The 20459-nt window shown below is 50.8% G+C and overlaps 1 protein-coding gene across 4 annotated transcripts in view; it reads left to right on the forward strand.

The window, feature by feature from the left end:
- The first annotated feature begins 18277 nt into the window (after nucleotides 1–18277).
- Nucleotides 18278–20459, forward strand: part of LOC144770974 (uncharacterized) — a 93203-nt gene continuing 91021 nt past the window's right edge. For 2 of the 4 annotated variants that reach the window (XR_013599080.1, XM_078655839.1), the window contains exon 1: nucleotides 18290–18581. Coding sequence is in view for 2 of the 4 variants with exons in the window: in XM_078655839.1 (XP_078511965.1) it covers nucleotides 18537–18581 (45 nt within the window). In the remaining 2 variants the exon portion in view is untranslated. Of the gene's footprint in view, nucleotides 18582–20459 lie in introns of all 4 variants that reach the window. The other 2 variants (XR_013599079.1, XM_078655840.1) reach the window with 2 other exon arrangements.

A 20459-nucleotide genomic window follows, 5' to 3' on the forward strand; every position in this document is an offset into this window, starting at 1 on the left:
CGCATCATATCACCTTGACCTTGTTGGACTTGGCCCGTCTGGCAGGTTCACCCCTAAACTTTTTGCTTTTAATTGTGACCTGGTGCTAGGTATTTTTGGCTTCTGCGCACTTTACCACTGTGTCCCAGTGTAAAGTGCATGCGTGTAGTGAGGTTGGCTGCCCTCCCATAGGAATACATGGGGAATGTATGTGTCCATGTTAGTTCCTGATGTGTGGGGAGTGCAGGCTCGAGTTGGTATGTACGGACTCGTGAGATTGAATGCTGCGCGATGATGTGTGCGGCGTGAATGTACCTAGTGTGGAAGTGCCACTTCTAGAAGTTGGCATGTCTGTGTAATAAAGGTGCAGTGACTGTCTGGCTTGTGATTAGATGGAGCTGGCTGGTGAGCCTGGCTCCAGGAGTCAGATGGGTCTGCCCCAGTGGTGAATAGGGAGATTGACAGCCAGATGGGTGTGAGGAGTGCACCTGGGACCTGAATAGGGCTGCGTTTTCCCTACACAATGCTGGCTCCGCCCCCTGTGGTGTGTCTGATGTCCCTAGCTTGGCCAGTGAATGGTGAGAGGGGCTGAGCACAACAGAGTGCTCCAAAACCAGCTGCAACTGGTTTTACCCCCACTCTGCAGACACAGACAAAGGAAATGTGTATATATAATAGGTTGCTGTGACCTCTTACAAAATGTTCTTCTCCTGATCCTAACTTGGGGGGGGAGGCCTGCTGCTGGGCACCAGGAGGACCACCACTGGGACTGCCTCCCTGCCTGGAAGACCCTGTGAGCTGGCCCCTGGGCCCAGCCTTTGCCCCCCCCTTATCTGCCTCTCTTCTCAGACTCTTCCTGGACTTCTTTTGCCTGCATTCTAAAAGGAGCTTTGTCCTGGACTGGAAACTCTGGGCTTGTTGTAGTGCCTGGGAGTGCTTTATTTGCATCCTGAGAGGGGCAGAGATTCTAAATTCCCCCAGCAGCCCAGATCTGCGATCACCTCTCTGAGGGATTCCCTGACATGGGGATCCCCCTGCCTTTAATCACGGCGCGGGTGCCCATCCTGCTCATCGCCGTGTTTCTTGTTATTTAGGTAGCGGGAGCCTACTCCGCGTCTCTGCAGCTGCTGGCCCCCTTGCATTAATAGCGGGTACCCACCCCGCTTTCTATAGTCTTTAACGAGGGAGCCTACTGCTCGAAATCACCGCTAGTGGCCTGGGAGCTTTGGGAAGGCCTCCCCCCCCCTTGTTGCCGACGTCACGAGGCCGCCGCGCTGGGATTGGTCCCAGCTGCGGGCGTTGCCTCGCAATGAAGAGGAAGTAGCAGGTGAAAGCGAGGACGGGAGCCTAACCCACCTCGCAGGACGTCCCGCCACGAGAGAACCGGAAGCCAGCGCTGGCTCGAGCAGAGCTCCCCTGAGGAAAGGGAGAGCCCCGCATGGCGCCTGGAGACCGGTACCAGAGTAAAGACCCAGGCGGAAGCCTACCCCGCGCTGGGCCGCACCGGAAGGAAGACCCACCCCCGCATGCTGCCAGTGAATCCCAGGTGAGTAGTGCAGAGGAGGGGGGGGCATCTTGTCAGGAAGTCGGGAGTCCCCGTAGACAAAAGGGGAGCTCCCTGTGCCCAAGTGCGGTGCCTTGTGAGGCATCACGCCTGACTCGCCTGTTTCTGAGCGGGCCCACCGTTGCGGGCCGCTCCAACGTCGGGGACATTTTGTTTAGAGCCCCGTGCCTCCCACTTCTTTGGAGTCATTTCTCCGAGCCCTCAAGGCCCAAAGAGGGCATATTTGGTTCAGAGCTCCAGGGGCTCCATGCAGCATTGTTGTTCGAGCCCGAGAGACTCCAACGTCACAGGGGCATTTTTGTTGTAGAGCCCAAGAGGCTCATGGGCCCATTATTGTTTAGAGCCACAAGGCTCCTGAGGCCCTAGTTGTTTGTTCAGAGCCCACGAGGCTCCCACGTTGTTTTGGGCCCCATTGTCCCTTTAAAAGCCCAGAGGAGATTCCTAGCTGCCCAGCACTTAGTGGGCAGCTGCTACGTTAAGGCCCCCTTGCGCATCTCCTTTGGCTGTCTGTGCAGCCCCCTAACATTTTGGACACAGGGCGTTTCAGCCCCTGAGAGACCAAGTAGGCCTGGGGACAGTTTATGTGTTGGGCCCTTGCGTGGGGTACGTGTTTATGCCCTATGTGTTCTTTGCGCAATTGTGATTACCTGCCGAATGTGATTGTTATGTCAGATGCAATGCTTTTATGCCTATACCCCTAAATGTATTTTTATGCTTAGGAGGGTGTTTTCCTAGTATAGGTGATGCTAGTGAGTTCATGGTTCTCTGTGTGATATTTGCCTAAGGTGTTTAGGATTGCATAGGTCGTACTTACCTTTTACCAGTGGTTACTGGTTGTGTGCTACATTTGCTATTTGGTGCTACAGTTATTATATGTTCTATGTGCTAAGCGTTATTCCTACAAAGTACTAATTCTACCAAGTGCTAGTTCTAAAAGTGCTTATTCCTGACAGTGGCCCACGTGGCCCTGTCCCGTGTACATAATCCCCTGTAAATTCTGCCTGTGCCTATAGCACATTGTAAAGTGTGTGTTTAATTTTTTATGTGTTTGGAATAATACAAAGCCTATTTTTATATATACCCTTTTGTGGAGTTTCCTTTGTGGTGGGCCTTGGGTGTTGTTGCTGGGTGCGTCTGAGATAAGCCTGACTGCTCATGCCAAGCTACCAAGAGGGTGAGCAGGGGTTATCTTGGCGGGGGACTTCCTTGCCCTGACGTAGAATGGTGGTTTCTGCCTGGCTTTGGCGCAAGCCTTAGCCAACCGGAAATCGCCATTTCTGACAGACCTAAAGTTGTACAATGATATTTCTAAGAATAGATACAAACGAACAATAAGTTCAGATGAAGTCGACCAGACAGATACCAATTTACAACAATATGTCGATTTCAATTTGGGTTTGTTCTTCTTTGTGGGTGCTGCATTGAATAGCAGAAAGATCAGACGATTGACTCGTGTTGTGGAAGCTGTCACCAATCAGACAGCCATGGCACCTGGGAACATTACAGAAAACTGCAAATTGCAAGAATTGTAGCACTCCAGAATAGGATGGTGCTTGACGTGGTTTTGGCTGATCGAGGTGGTGCATGTCGCATCTTCGGTAGCAGTTGCTGTCTTTTCATACCTGATCACTCAGCTTCAGTTTATGATGCAATCTCTAAACTGCATAAGATTGCTGCAGAAATTCACCTAGAGACTGGTACATGGACATTTTCGAACTGGATATGAACACTCTTTGTTACTTGGGGCTGGAAGCTACTGACTATTCTATGTATACTACTGGTGATACCATTTACATGCTGTACTTGTATACAATGCGGTCCTATGCGGTCCTATGCTTTGCTCCACATGCATCACTGCTTGTACACCTGCCAAAAGAAATATTGCAAAAGAACAACAAATGTTACATTACGAAATTACTGAGATGATGAACATCAATGTACAGGATGCATATTTAGATTACCCCAGATAGAATGTCTTCAGCTAATGCTGAAAGGGTCATCTGTTGTAATTTAGCAATGATTAGGTTAAGCATTAGCAAAAGACATCTTGTATTTAGAGACTATCTTGTCCGTTGTGTGGAATCCATTTTGTATTTCTATCGTCCATTTTGTTTGCCATGTGCTCGCCATGTGCTCGGTCCTACCTTCATGTTAACTGCTCTTGAAATCTGCCTGGAGACGAGATATATTTAGCCTCTTCTGCTTTGCACATGCTCAGTTGAGCTTACAGCTTTCCCCAACTTGTAACTGTCAAGATGTGTCCACCAGAATTAGCTAACCGTCAGCCCCTCCCACTTGTTGCCAGCACACTCTCTGTATGACCTTGTATGTATTTGAAACCAGCATTCTGTACTTGTACCGCCCTCATTTGAGCGCCTGGGTGGGTATAAAAGGACCAAGCTCCTTCCAGTCAGTGTGCTACTTCATGCATTACCGAAGGGTGTTGTGTGAATGTAGTTCCACCTCATGAGGTTTAATAAACTCTGTCTTTTCTATTCCACTTTCTGTGCCAAATTCTTCCTATTGGTCTGAGGACTCTGTGCAGAGAAGGGCGAATCCCTTGCACTGGTAGGCCTTGCTGAGGCTCACCACCACACCCCTAGAAGGCAAAACCGGCCAGGACGCTGGTTACAGTCGCCCTGACATCCAGGACAGGCAAACACCTGAACCTGGCTCCTAAACCTAGGGACGCTACCCTTTGGTTAGATGCCTGGCGCACAAGGACTTCACAAGTGTGACACATAACTAATGTCAAGGACACTGCTTACAGTTGCCCTTACGTCCAGATCCGGAACCACCGGCTACTGGCTCCCCAACCGAGGGACGTACCCTTTGGTCAGATGCCTGGCGCACCAGGACTTCATGAGGGTGACACATAACTAATTTGTCGTGTGACAGTCTGCCTGTCACTCAGGACAGAAGTGGCATCACCATGGTCACTTACTGGTGACACAGCCCTTTCTGGCTGGCCCCTGACCCCCTGGTTCTTCCACTGGGGAGCCTTTCCCCTTCTCACCCCTCCATCTGGACTTCTGCATCCTCCCAACTGGAATGGTACTGCCAGACACCAGAACTGCTGGAGCTCTACTTACAGACACTCCACGTCCTCTGGACACTGGGAGATCCTCCTCAAATGGCCTATTAGTACAGCCTAGGCCCCGACCTGATGTTCCCTTAAGAAACAATCCAGGCCCTGAGACTGGGTTTCGGGCACCTGGAGACACGAAGTCCCACCTACTCCTTCTCCTCTGAGATAGGATGCGAGCCCCTACACCGGGACCTAGCTGGGCTACTCTGAACTTCTTCCACCACTCTGGGCTGGAAGACACCTCAGCGACTCCTTTTGGAATCACTCCCCAATGCAAGCTCCTTATTTCAGAGAACTCACAACCAATCATTCAGCAAGCTCCTTATTTCAAAGAACTCACACTCACTTGTCCAGTGCAACACACCATTCATCCGCACACACCCCCCCAGACCGGAGAGACAGTATCTACTGCTCCTGAATCTCAACCTGCAACCCTTTTACTGAGCACCAGGTACCATACTCTAGGGACGGGACGGGGAATACATGAACTGGACACACTTCTGCTGCCACCACTGGATCCCACCCTACTGGTGACTCCAGAAACTCACACTGCACTTAGGGGATAATCTACCCTCCCGAGCTAGTGACACCATACCAATTAAGTCCCCACTGTAGGCCAACCCAAGAACCAGTGCAATGGCTCAAGGGCAGTTACTCCTCCTCCAGATTCTCTGGTTTCTATCCTTGGCAGGACACCTAACTCAAAGTGCACAAGAAACACATTTCCAAAGAAATGACATTTAGAACAAACTAAGAAACAATAATCTCTTTCCATGTGACTATCTAAAATGCAGAGTTTTGCAGTGAAGCCAGTTGTAGCTGTGGTACTGCACAAACACAAGTCCTAATCCCACCGCTGATCACCAATGTTAGAAATGGGATTTCTGGTTGGCTAAGGCTTGCGCCAAAGCCAGGCAGAAACCACCACTCTAGTCAGGGCAAGGGAGTTACACGCCAAAGATAACCCCTGCTCACCCCCTTGGTAGCTTGGCACGAGCAGTCAGGCTTATCCCGGAGGCAATGTGTAAAGCATTTGCGCACGCACCCACCAGCAACAACATCCAAGGCCCTTCACAAAAGGAACTCCACACAAGGTTATATCAATAATAGCCTTTGTATTCTCACACCACATTAGAATAGTAATCACATTATGAATGTGCCAACTGGCATTGGGCAATATTTACAAGGGGTTATGTACACCTGACAAGGCTGCATGGACCACTGTCAGGATCAGCACTTGGTAAAGAAATAGTAAAATAAATAACTTGGTAAAAGTAAAATAGGTCATAAAACGTACAACCAGTAAACACTGGTACTCACTGTAGTTTGCAACAGTCTGTGCCATGAAATCCATCATACATAGTGCCCCACCAGTCTAACTACATCATACCCTCACCGCCCAGGGAAGTATCATCTCCCTAACACAAACCTAAACAGGTAAAACAACCTCCTATGCATAAACCATATCTAGAGGTATCAAAACAGGGTGCGCAAAACATACTATACACAATACATTTCCTAGCACCCAAAAAGCATTAGCACATAAGTCATAATAGCACATGAATCACAATAGCACATAAATCACATTAGGGACTGTGCCCTATAAATGTAACAATCCCCCCTGGCCAACTGGCCATCTCAAATAAGGGGGCTCAAACGCCATATGTCCAGAGAGTCAGGGCTGCTGCCTAAGCAGCAAAAGTCAAGGTTGCGCCACTGCGCAAAACCCTAAATGTGGCAGCTACCCACTACTTGCTGGGCAGCTGGGAACAATGAACTGGGGCCTAAACGCTGCAGCTGGCACTAAGTTCTGCGCAGCTGTGGAAGGCCAAGGTAGGGGCGAAGGAGTGCGACTCACTCTTGAGTCCAAAAGAACCCATGTCCCCTGAAAGGAAAGAACCTAAACAGTGCAGCTGCCCACTACTTGCTGGGCAGCTGTGAAGGTTAGAAAAATGTGGCATGGGCTATCAGTAGCCCTTTAAATGAATTGCGCCAAACTGAGCCATCTGGCTCAAAAAAAAATAAACATGTGTCCCCTAATGAACTGTGGGGGAAAAGGACATGGGCCTTTGAAATAGATATGACCCACGTTGGAGCCACCTAGGCTCTAAAAGTAATGTGTCCCCAGGAGTCATCTAGGCTCTGAAAATAATGGGGGCTTCGTTGGAGCCACGGGGCTCTGAAGAACAAAATGGTGCCAAGCCCCTCACGGGACTTTGAACAAATGGGCACGTTGGAGCATTCTGGCTCTGTAAAAATGGTGGGGTGGCCCACTGCCATCCGGGGCCACCCCAACTCTGTGTGAGACTCACTCGGCGCTCTCTCCCCCCACCCTCCAGGCAGCTCTACTCACCGGCTGCTTCTCCGGGGATGGTGGGGGCATGCATCACGCTTCACCCGGTTCCCCATCTCGGGACCGGGACTTTGGGAGGTGGAGCCCTCATGGCTCTGGGCTGACTCCTCGTCCAGGGCTCACTCCAGCGCATGGAAGCCCTGCAACACTGGTGCTGCTTTCTGCTGGCGGCCTCGGGGCTCTCCCTAACTCACGGGAGCCCCGGGACGCGGGAGGCCATGACTCGACCGGCTTTTCTTCTTCTCTTTCTGCAGGCGCGGGACTGCAGCCAATCCCAGTGCGGCGGCGGGCAGCACTACCTTTCCAAACCAGAAGTCCCGTCCGCCGTCAGGCACTACGGTGCCTTAGTAGTTTTCGGCAGAACAGGGCAGCGGCGGTGACTTTGGAGGGCAGAACCGAGGGGTAGGCTCCCTCGGTAAAAGAAACAAAAGTAGAGGCGGGGTGGGCACCCGCTAAGGCTCCTATAAACGGGGTGGTACCCGTAAATAATTAAATAAGCGGGCTGGGCACCCGCAGTGCAACCATAAATGCGGGCAACAAAAGGGTAGGAGCGCGTCCCCCCGAAGGAAAATGACAGCGCTCTGCCCCTACATGAAAGATAAAGCTCTCACAAAGCGCTGGGGACACAGCAACTACAAAGCCCCCAAAGAAGGACCCCCTAAAACAAAAAGGGGTCCCAGCAACAAGGTTCTCCCAGGGCAACACAGGACAAGGCTTCCAGGGCAAGGAACGTCTCCCAGCCATCCTCAGGCCAGGCAGAAGGGGCTCCAGAAAGAAGTCCTCCAGCAATCCAGGGGCTGGGCAGGGCCCAGGGAGGCAAGCCTTCCCCTGGACCCCAGCAGCAGCACGCCCCTGGTAGATTCAAGTCAGGAAACAAGAACATTTTACATGAGGTCACAGCCTCTTTTTATACACACATTTCCTTTGTTGTCAAAGGTGCAGGCAAAGGGCGAACCAGACGCAACTGGTTCTTGAGCACTTTGTTTTGCTCAGCCCCTCTGCCTATTCACAGGATGGTATGTAGAAAAAACATGAGAAAACCCATAAACCTCGTTGGGATGGGTGTATCGTGTGTGCAGAAACAATTCCCAACAGGTATCACGTAAAGACAGTTTCAGTTTTGTATGCCATAAGCATTACAGAGGAACAGAAACAAGGAGTCAATTAAGTTTGGAAAAGTGGTATTATTCACCAAGTAGCAGCAGGGGAAAGATTTTTTCTTATGCAAGTACAGTTTAAACAGCACTGTAGAGATCAGATCTTATGACAACCCAGTGGCACTTGGTGCAAGGTGCTATATACAATTAGTGAGGTGCAGGTGCAAGTGCTTTTAAAAACAGCATTGGCGACGCATTACTGAAAATATATACATCAATTACAGGCTCCAACAAACAAGTTACAATCACTTGGAAAACCAATTATTCCTATGGGAGCTTGAAAAATGGTAAGCGTCATATGATTCAGGCTGTAAGGTCGACGGCGTTTCGATCCCCTTTGGTCGGGATCGTCATCAGGACAGAGTTGTCGATGAGTACAGTGATTGCTGCCAGGCAGGGATGCGTGGCTAGCTATGTACCGAGGCAGCGTGGGTAAGTCGAGTGCTGGTCGCGGTTTTCAATCCGGCGGCACGCGGGGAATTAGCAGCGTCTGAGTTAAACAGTGGGTCAGAAGGCGAAGGCTCATCTGGCGTGGCGGCTCAGGGCACCGAATGCTCCCGCATTCGGTGCCCTGAGCCGCCACGCCGGTACATAGCTAGCCACGCATCCCTGCCTGGCAGCAATCACTGTACTCATCGACAACTCTGTCCTGATGACGATCCCGACCAAAGGGGATCGAAACGCCGTCGACCTTACAGCCTGAATCATATGACGCTTACCATTTTTCAAGCTCCCATAGGAATAATTGGTTTTCCAAGTGATTGTAACTTGTTTGTTGGAGCCTGTAATTGATGTATATATTTTCAGTAATGCGTCGCCAATGCTGTTTTTAAAAGCACTTGCACCTGCACCTCACTAATTGTATATAGCACCTTGCACCAAGTGCCACTGGGTTGTCATAAGATCTGATCTCTACAGTGCTGTTTAAACTGTACTTGCATAAGAAAAAATCTTTCCCCTGCTGCTACTTGGTGAATAATACCACTTTTCCAAACTTAATTGACTCCTTGTTTCTGTTCCTCTGTAATGCTTATGGCATACAAAACTGAAACTGTCTTTACGTGATACCTGTTGGGAATTGTTTCTGCACACACTATTCACAGGATGGGTCAGGGACATTAGACTCACCACAGGGGGTGGAGCCAGCATTGTGGAGGGAAGGCCCAGCCCTATTCAGGTCCCAGGTGCACTCCTCCCTCACATCAACATGCAGAGCTCTCCATTCAGCACTGGGGCAGACCCATCCTGACTCCTGTAATTAGGCACGCCAGCCAGCTCCAGCCAATCACAAGCCAGACAGTCAATTCACATTCACTGCACAGACAGGCCAACTTCTAGAAGTGGCAATTGTTAGAAATGGGATCCCTGGCTGGCCAGGGCTTGCGGCAAAGTCAGTCAGAGACCACCAGTTCCACGTCAGGGCAAGGGAGTTACACGCCAAGATAACCCCTGCTCACCCCCTTGGTAACGTAGCACAAGCAGTAAGGCTAAACTCGGAGACAATGTGAGTTAAGTGTTTGCGCACGCACCCCCAGCAACAACACCCAAGGCCCACCACAAAGGAAACTCCACACAAGGTTATATATAAAAATAGCCTTTGTATTACACTAAAACACATTAGAAAAAAACACACACTTTACAATGTGCCAACAGGCACGGGCAGAATTTACAGGGGATATGTACAAGACAGGGCCACCTGGACCACTGTCAGGAATCAGCACTTTTAGAACTAGTACATAGAATGAAAAATCACTGTAGCACAAAATAGCACACAACCAGTAACTACTGGTACATTTTAAGTACCACCTACGCAACCCTAACCACCTTAGGAAAAGGTCACGCAGGGAACCAGAACCTCACTAGCACCACCTGCACTAGGAGAAAAACAACCACCTAAGTATCACAATACCTGTAGGGGTATGAGCACATAACACATGATGCATGAACATACATTCTGCGGTGTAAGGAAGGAAAACACATGATGCCTAAAAACATTCAGAGGTGTATCAAAGAACACAATTGCGCAAAAATCACATAAGCCACCACCTGTGGCAGTCCCTAGGCCCTCTGGCCTTGTGGGGGCTAGGACGCCCTGTGTCCCAATGGCAGGGGCCTAAACATGGCAGCTGCCCACGAAGTGCTGGGCAGCTGTGTAGATAATAGTGGGGACAACGTTGGAGCCTTCCAGGCCCTGAACAACAGAATGGCCCCCTGAGCCTCTCTGGGCTCGAGCAAACAACAATGTGGGCACTCAAGAGCCCCTCTGAGCTCGTAGGAGTGAAATGCCCTGGAGCCTCTCTGGGCTCGTAACAAAATAGGACACGTGGAGCCTCTCAGGGCTTGAAACAGAATGCGGCCTTGTCGGAGCCTCGGGGCTCACGAACAATTTTGGCGGGGTAAGCTGGAGTCCCCCTCCTGGGGACTCCTAAAGGCAATGGTGCGCTTAGAGCCTCTCGGGGCTCTGAGGACAAGGGGCACCGTGGTTGGAGTCCCACTGCTGTGGGGACTGAGAATCAGAGATATGCCCCCAGGCCCTACTTACCACTGCCACTTTGACTAAATGCCTCCAAGAGCTACCAAGACGAAGCCCCACTCACCGGGACTCACGAGGCAGCTCCTCTCTGTGGCGGTTTCTTCTCCACCCGGTCCTGCTTCTGGGGGCCGGGTGCTGGTAGTGCCGGCGGGCGGGGCTCTCTTCCTCGGGAGAGCCCCGCGGGGGGGGGGGGGGGGGGGGGGGAACCAGTGCGCTTCCTTTCTGCTCTGCGCTTCCCTTCTCCGTGGAGCCCGGAGCACGACCAGGCCCTGCCCACGTCTTCCCGGGGCTTTGCCTGGCTTCCTGTGTTCTGGGCAGTGGTGGGGGCGGAACGTCCTGCCTCTCTCTGTCTCTGGGCATAGGCTGATTTGACAGCCAATGGCAGCGTGGCCTCCCTGACGAGCCTCCCCTCTCGGCTCTGATCGCGCTGCTGAGGCTCAATTCAGGGAAAATCACGAAGAAAATGCAGGGTTTAGAAATGCCGGGTGGGCACCGGCCTTAAAGATAAATAGAGCACTCCCAGCACTTGTTTGAGGACAATAAAGCGGCGCTCCCAAGCGCTATACCAGTAATTACGGCGCTTCCTGCTGTATGTGAAAATCAAGCGCTTCCAGGCGCTTAGGGGGAAATACAGCGCTCCCAAGCGCTATGAGCAATAAAAGTCAGCACAAGTCCTCCTGGAAAATGCAGCAAGATGGGGGGGTCAAGGCTGGGCCCAGGGGCCAGCTCACTGGTCCCTGCAGGCAGGGAGGTGATCCCAAGTGGCGGTCTCTCCTGGCGCCCAGCAACAGCAGCAGCCCCCCCTCAGTAAGGTCAGGAAAAGAACAAATTGCAAGGGGACACAGCCCCTTCTTATACTGAAAAATCCTTTAACTCAGGGTGCAGGGTGGGGGAGAAACCAGTCGCAGCTGGTTTTGGAGCACCCTTGATGTGCTCAGCCCCTCACTCTATTCACTAGGGAGGCTAGGGTCATTAGACGCACCACAGGGGCGGAGCCAGCATTGTGTGGGGAAAGCTCAGCCCTATTCAGGACCCAGGTGCAGCCCCTCCCTCACATCAGCATGCTAATCTCTCCATTCACCACCGGGGCAGACGCACACAGACTCTTGGAGCCAGGCTCCCCAGCAAGCTTCAGCCAATCACACGCCAGCACCTTCACAGCACACGCACAGCCATGTCTAGAAGTGGCACTTCCACACTAGACAGATACACGCCGCATACATCATTTCGCAGCGTTCAATCACACAAGTCCGCACATACCAGACTCGAGCCTGCACTCCCCACACATCAGGAACTACCAGGGACACAGACATTCTCCATGCATTCCTATGGGAGGGCAGGCCAACCTTACTCCACGCACTCAGAGTGCGCACGCACTTTCCACTGGGACACAGTAAAAGTGCCCAGAACCCAAAAATCACCATCACCAGGTCACCATTAAAAGCAAACATTTTAGGGGTGAACCTGCCAGAAGGGCCAAGTCCAACAGCACTTCCACACTAGAAACAATAAATCCACGCACATCATCGCGCAGCATTTAATCTCACGAGTCCACACATACCAAACTCGACACTGCACTCCCCACACATCAGGAACTACCATGGACACACATATCCCCCATGCATTCCTAGGGGAGGGCAGGCCAATCTCACACACGCACTCAGAGAGCACACAAACTTTACACTGGGACACAGTGTCAAAGTCCGCAAAGACCAGAAATCACTATAATTATGTAATATTAGAAGGCATAAAGTTCAGGGGTGAACCTGCCAGAAGGGCCAAGTTCAACAAGAAGTATTGGGTGTGGTCTTTGGGAACATAACTTTGTTTGTTTACTAAAGTATTTGTTGAGCCGTAGGTACATAATGTCCCATCTGAAGCATGAAAAAGGATAGGTTACAATGGAAATCTCTGGGGAGTGAGTTCCAGATCCTTGGAGTATTTCTAGAGAATGAGCGCGTCGGTGAGGGTTTCTTTTTCAGTTTGTGAGGGATTGAAGAAGTGAATTGGAACTTCTCAGAGCCCTTTGGAAAGGTTTGAACCTATGTTCTTTGGGCTGTGAGTGTGCAGGGCTTTGTCGTGATGCAATCAGTCTTGTAGATACATCGTCCTTCGATGGGAAGCCCGTTGTGCTTCTTGCGGCCAGTGAGATGTGCTCAAATCGTTTAAAACCTGTTAGCGGTCGGGCAGCCGTGGTGAGAACTGTTGTAAGAGGGGCAAGGTGGGTTTTCGGAAATCCTGTAAGGATAGCGTTGCATAATCCAGTTTTGAGATGACAAGAGACTGCACTACCGTCTTAAAGTTATCAGGTGAAATAAAAGGTTTGATTTTCTTGAGATTTTCAAGGGTGTACAGCGCTGCTTTTGCTGAGTTTACATAATCTGTAGTACAGATTGTACTCCTACAATACAGATGGCACTTCTATTGTACACATAGCACTCCTGTAGTACAGATTGTACTCCTACAGTACATATAGTACTTCGGCATCACATATTACTCCTACAGCACAGATTGCACTCCTATAGTAAAGATAGTACTCCTGCAGTACAGATAGTACTTCTAGAGTGCAGCTAGTACCCCTGTAGTACGGACAGCACCATGGCATGACCTGTAGTACAGATCGTACTCCTACAGTACAGATGGCACTCCTATTGTACATATAGTAATTCTGCTGTACAGCTTGCACTCCTAAAGAGCAGATAGTTCTCCTGTAGTACAGATAGTACTCCTAGAGTACAGCTAGTACTACTGTAGTACAGAGAGCAATCATATATTAGAGATAGTACTCTTGTAGTGCAGATGGCACTCCTGTAGTACATAGTACTACTATAGTACAGATGGAACTCCTATAGCACAGATCACACCCCTGTAGTGCATATGTCAATCCTATAGTACAGGTAGCCCTCCTGTAGTACAGATGGCACTACTATATTACGGTAGTACTGCTATAGCACAGATAGTACTCCTGCAGTACTCTTTCACATACTCATCAATAACTCTTGATTTGGCCTCAATGTACAGACATTGCTTCTTTAAAAGGAGTTCGCTGGGTCACCGAGAACCCGGTGGGATGAACTTGTGGTTCCATTGGTCCATTTAGAGCTGGGAAACAGTAGGCTGACCACCTGTGGAGCAGCCGCTGGATTCGCCGGCACAGATGGCAGTGTGTCCGCCCCAGGGTCGCTACCTTTCGTTGAGGATAGCCACCCACAGTGGGGTCTTTCATTCATCTCTAGTAAAGTTAAACAAGGCACACTGTAAAATCATGGACGAAGCTAGCACCTTTCTTTACTGGGATAGAACCTTAAATGCATTCATAGCGCCTCTGTGGTAAATCATTACATTTACATTACACAGCGCCCTTTGGCAAACCTTAGTCTATGCAACTGGAAGTGGCTATTCAGCAATTAGTTTGTTTCCTCAAATGACCCTGAGAAATGTTTCTAGCCAGCTGCAGTCCATCTGACTTATCTCCTAATTTCTACCTTGGTCCTGGGGTCAAGGAACATAGCTCAGTAGGTTTAAGACTCTACAGCTGTGTAATTTCCAAAAACAGTAAATATTTCCACACAGCCAAGAGTGACCTTGGATCCCCACCTACAAGGAGAAATATGCTGCTTCTTTTTCAAGATCCTCGTTCTTGCATCTTCATAACTAAGTCATGGGTCCTGCTGGTCTGAAGAGGCAATTAGAGCTCCTTACTGGTTCACCTGGGAGTTACGGGTAAGGTCCTGTTGTACAATTACGCTTCAGGATCTCATCTGGTTCTAGTCAGGGTCAATTGTCTAACCCCATTTGGACATGGCCTGAATCGGGTCTATTGGCGTGTAATCCCCTATGCCATTCTACTGTACGCCACTCCACTCTATACAAATGCGATCTAAAACACTCTACTGACACCACTCCACTCTATGCCAATTTAATCTATGCCACTCTCCTCTGTGCTACTCTATTTCACTCCACCCTACTCTACACTTTGCACTCTAGACCACGCCACTAGTCTTTGCCCCTCTACTCTACACCACTCTACTCTATAGCACTCCACTCTATGTAACTGAACGCCACTCTAATCTAAACCATGTCACTGTACTCCACTCCACCCCAATTTATGCCATTCTACTCTACACCACCCTATGCCATTCTACTGTACGCCACTCCACTCTATACCAATGTAATCTAAACCACTCTAGTGCACGCAACCCCACTCTATACCAATTTAATCTATGCCACTCTACTCTGCGCTACTCCACTCCACGTCACTCCACCCCACTCTAGTTTATGCCACTATATGTTACGCAATGGCACTCTACACTACTCCACTCTGCTCTATGCCACTCCACTCTACTCTATGCCACTCTACACTACGTCACTACGCTCTCATAGCTGCCAACTGCCTCATTTTTGCAGGGACAGTCTCTGCAATTGCACTTGAAAGGATGGTCAAACTTTAGCGGAGCTGGAAAAATTCTCCAATGCAGCTAAATGGGAGAATGTTTCCAACTCAGCTACTTTGGCCTTAAGTTTGAACTGCCTGTCTCAATTACCCAGAGCAAGAGAATACCAGATGGTAATCTGGTAGCCCCGGTGCACTGCTGCAAGTCACTCAGCAGAGTGTACTAAACTATACAGTAGTTTCAACAACATTTCAAAACATTTGAAGCATGTCTGAATTACCCAGCATTCTCTCTTTATTGAGTAGACCCCTAGAATCTGTGAGTGGGCGGAGCTTTGGGACAGTGGGTGTGGTAAATTTTCAAGTAAATAATTGATAGCTGTGCTGCAAAGTGTCCCTGGGATTTTTTTTCACATGTTGGCGATTATACTCTCTACTCTACGCCACTCTACTCTACGCCACTCTACTCTACGCCACTCTACTCTATGCCACTCCACTCTACTCTACGCCACTCCACTCTACGCCACTCCACTCTACGCCACTCTACTCTACGCCACTCCACTCTACGCCACACCACTCTACGCCACTCCACTCTACGCCACTCCACTCTACTCTACGCCACTCTACTCTACGCCACTCTACTCTATGCCACTCCACTCTACTCTACGCCACTCCACTCTACGCCACTCCACTCTACGCCACTCCACTCTACGCCACTCCACTCTACTCTACGCCACTCTACTCTACGCCACTCTACTCTATGCCACTCCTCTCTACTCTACGCCACTCCACTCTACGCCACTCTACTCTACGCCACTCCACTCTACGCCACACCACTCTACGCCACTCCACTCTACGCCACTCCACTCTACTCTACGCCACTCTACTCTACGCCACTCTACTCTATGCCACTCTACTCTACACTACGCCACTCCACTCTACGCCACTCCACTCTACGCCACTCCACTCTACGCCACTCTACTCTACGCCACTCCACTCTACGCCACTCCACTCTACGCCACTCTACTCTACGCCACTCCACTCTACGCCACTCTACTCTACGCCACTCCACTCTACTCTACGCCACTCTACTCTACGCCACTCTACTCTATGCCACTCCACTCTACTCTACGCCACTCCACTCTACGCCACTCCACTCTACGCCACTCCACTCTACGCCACTCTACTCTACGCCACTCCACTCTACGCCACTCCACTCTACGCCACTCTACTCTACGCCACTCCACGCCACTCTACTCTACGCCACTCCACTCTACGCCACTCCACTCTACGCCACTCTACTCTACGCCACTCTACTCTATGCCACTCCACTCTACTCTACGCCACTCCACTCTACGCCACTCCACTCTACGCCACTCCACTCTACGCCACTCTACTCTACGCCACTCCACTCTACGCCACTCCACTCTACGCCACTCTACTCTACGCCACTCCACTCTACTCTACGCCACTCCACTCTACGCCACTCCACTCTACGCCACTCTACTCTACGCCACTCTACTCTATGCCACTCCACTCTACTCTACGCCACTCCACTCTACGCCACTCCACTCTACGCCACTCTACTCTACGCCACTCCACTCTACGCCACTCTACTCTACGCCACTCTACTCTATGCCACTCCACTCTACTCTACGCCACTCTACGCCACTCCACTCTACGCCACTCTACTCTACGCCACTCTACTCTATGTCACTCCACTCTACTCTACGCCACTCTACGCCACTCCACTCTACGCCACTCTACTCTACGCCACTCCACTCTACGCCACTCTACTCTACGCCACTCTACTCTATGCCACTCCACTCTACTCTACGCCACTCCACTCTACGCCACTCCACTCTACGCCACTCTACTCTACGCCACTCCACTCTACGCCACTCTACTCTACGCCACTCTACGCCACTCTACTCTATGCCACTCTATACTACGCCACTCCGCTCTCATAGCTGCCAACTGTCTCATTTTTGCAGGGACAGTCTCTGCAATTGCACTTGAAAGGAATGTCAAACTTTAGCCGAGCTGGAAAAATTCTCCAATGCAGCTAAATGGGAGAATATTTCCAACTCAGCTACGTGGCCTTAAGTTTGAACTGCCTGTCTCAATTACCCAGCATTCTTTCTTTATTGAGTAGGCTCCTATAATCTGTGCGTGGGCGGAGCTTTGGGACAGCGGGTGTGATACATTTTCAAGTAAATACTTGATAGCTGTGCTGCAAAGTGTCCCTGGGATTTTTTTTCACATGTTGGCGATTATGCACTCTACACTACGCCACTCTACACTACGCCACTCCACTCTACGCCACTGTTTGCCACTCCACTCAAGGCTACTCTACGCCAGTTGACTCTATGCCTCTCTACTCCACACTCCGCTGCGCCACTAACTTTTAGCAATGTTAACCAACAGCCAGGCTGAGGGACAACACGGCTAAACGACATTGGCAATGCAATAACTCTCACATAGGCAAAGCCTATTGGTTTGCCAATGATTGTTCCTAAATCTCTCTCTTTTCTGCTCCACAAACGACGGGTGTGGGTGTGGCACAAAGGTGGGCACCGAAACTCAAGGGCAGGATTGGGGCACATATTGTGATTCACCACCCTGCGGTGCCCATGAGGCCCTGGAGCTCTGGGTGGGGCATGGAGAGGGTGACGTGTCCTGCCTGGAGCCTCACTCTTTATAATACACACCCCAGCCTTGATAAAGGGTTACTACCCACACAAGGGCTGAGTGAGGCCTCCATGAAGCTGCCAGTGTTTATAGACACAGCTCTGGCTCTACTGCGCATGCGCGCTGGGCACTGTGAGCACGGTCTGGAGCGTCACTGCTGCGGGGCATGCGCGTTGGGCACCACGAGCGCTCCCTGGAGGGGAGTCTCTCGTACGCACGTGCACCGGAAACTACGCCCATGCAGGCTCTGGGATCTGCGCAGGCGTTGGGCAGGCACTGCGACCGCTCGGTGGAGAGACACTTGTCGCGCGCATGCGCACAGCGCAGCACAAAGAGCTAAATCCTCAGTGCGGAGATCCGCGCATGCGGACTGCGACCACTCGGCTGAGACACTCTCCTCGCGCGCATGCGTACAGCTCGTTGCAAAGAGGAGCCATCCAGCTGTGCGGCTCCGCGCATGCGTAGAGCGTACCAGGAAGAGCCACTTCCTGCGGGGGGGGGCGGGATCCGCGCATGCGCACTGGTGCTTTTGTGCTCTGCTGGAGGCACATGCTGGAGGCTGTGCAGGAAGCAGACTCACCTTCACTGCACCTGACACACGACCTGGGGGCTTGCTCACTCAGAGAGGGGGTCTGGCTGCTGACCATAAACGCCCTGCCCACCCCTGCAAGCTGATCACCCACCTGCCTGACCCCAGCAAGCCTCACTGGAGAGGACCCCCTCCTCCCCTCTAGAGGATCAAGAAGACCCCTGCAGAGGAGCCCCCCCAGAGAGGAGCATGCAGACCCCCTGCAGAGGAGCCCCCCAGCTGCAGCCAGCAGAGGTGAGCCAGGCCAGGGTGCCCCCTTCACCTGCTGATGAGTGGGAAAGAGTTTGTTTGCAATCCTCAATACTCATTCAACCCTGGCAGTTACCCCTGCCTTTCTCCTAATCATTTGAAATGATTGCTGTGCTAGTTCAGATTTCAAGATTTCAGAAGGTTTAGAAGATGCCACCTTGCACTAGTTTTTCCATGTTTGTTTTACTGGCAGTACATATAAACACAGTCCAGCAGTAAGAAAACCTGCCAGGTGGGGGCACTAGGCATGCTGCCCCCAGGAGTTGGTGGAGGGATGCTTACAGATGTCTAACCAGTGGCAGTCGCTGTGGGTACCTCTCTGACCCATCACTTGTCACTCACACTGGCACGCTGGCAAAACAGCACTGACCCTGCTCCTCATGATAACAACCCATCCTAAACTGCCTGCAAAGGCCCCCCCAGATGGGACGACAAGCTGGAGGAATTCCTAACTTTGTGTTCACTTCAGGCTGCTGACACTAGAGGTGTATCCAGCCTGGCAGTGCAACACGTCTCCTGCATAGCTAGTTTTCCCACCTGTCCTGGGGCCAGATGGGCTGGCATCTCCTCTGTCTGGGGAAGCATTGGGTTGCATAGCATAGGTGGCAGAGGCTTTTGAAGCCTCCTGCCCTGATATACTAATTTACCAGCCTTCCTGGAGGAGGAGGTGTAAGCACCTCTCTCCAGAGCAGGCATTGTTTCTGTCCTTCAAGAGCGTGAACTCCCACCCCTGAGAGTCAGAAGCTTGTCTGTGCTGGCAGGCTGGACGGGACTAGTAGGGTTCAGGGGGTACCTTCTATGGTACCCTCTGGGTGCATGTATGAATAAATCCATCACTGGATTCAGTGTGGGTTTATTATTATGAGGTGTTTCAGTGAAGCCATTCTGTAGCTGGAAAACTCGTTTTGACCAGTGCCCAGCACATACCTTAAGATGGCCTCCCTGTTCACTTGTAAATTCCAGCAACGAATTAGAAATCACTGCGGCATATCTGTTCATGCAGATATGTCCTCACATTTAATATACTGCACCCTACCTTAGGGCTCAAAGGACTGCTGTAGGGGTGACTTACATTTATTAGATGCAGTGACTTTGACATAGCACACAAGAGTGTGCCAGGTCGTGTTTTCACTCATGGTTTGCACCATGCCACTTAGCCTGCAATGGCAGCCAGTAAAATTTGTGAGTACCTGGGGTACAATTTACTAGGGACTTAGTGGGGTGCTAATGTCCTTATCCAATTGTAGCACAATTAGACATCACCTTGTTGTAGTGAAGGAGCACTGGCCCTGAAGTCTGGTTAGCAGGCCCCAGTGCGCGGTCCGAGTTGAAAAACAGCATCCAGTAGCTAAAAAGGGGGCAAAAAGTGGGAGGACAACTGCAACGAATACAACATTGTTTTACCATTGAATTGGATAGATACTAAGAGATGCCTACACTCTTCTGTGCCTCCCTGTGATGGGTCTGGAGATTATTAAACCAGAATGAAGTCTCTCGCGTATTAACCTCTCTACAGGAGATCACATTTGCAAGGGATGGAAATCAAAAGCTTAACTCCCAGTCAATCAATCAATCAGGGAATTGTAAGCGTGCTGCTCACCCGTGAGGGTCTCCTAGGCGTGGGGGTGTGGGGGGGGCGGAGGGGGGGTGTGTGTTCCGCAGATCTGTTTAGCCGAAGAGCCAGGTCTTGAGGTTCATCCTGAAGGTGTTCAGGGAGGGGGCCTGTCTGATGTCTGCCAGTAGCTCGTTTCAGGTCTTGGCTGCAATGTGAGAGAAGGATCTTCCTCTTGCTCTGGCTCTGTGGATGCACAGGATTTCGGCCAGTGCGATGTTGGAAGATCGGAGGTTTCTTTTGATTACGTG

Source organism: Lissotriton helveticus, chromosome 7 (genome assembly GCF_964261635.1).
Source record: "Lissotriton helveticus chromosome 7, aLisHel1.1, whole genome shotgun sequence".
Lineage (NCBI taxonomy): Eukaryota > Metazoa > Chordata > Amphibia > Caudata > Salamandridae > Lissotriton > Lissotriton helveticus.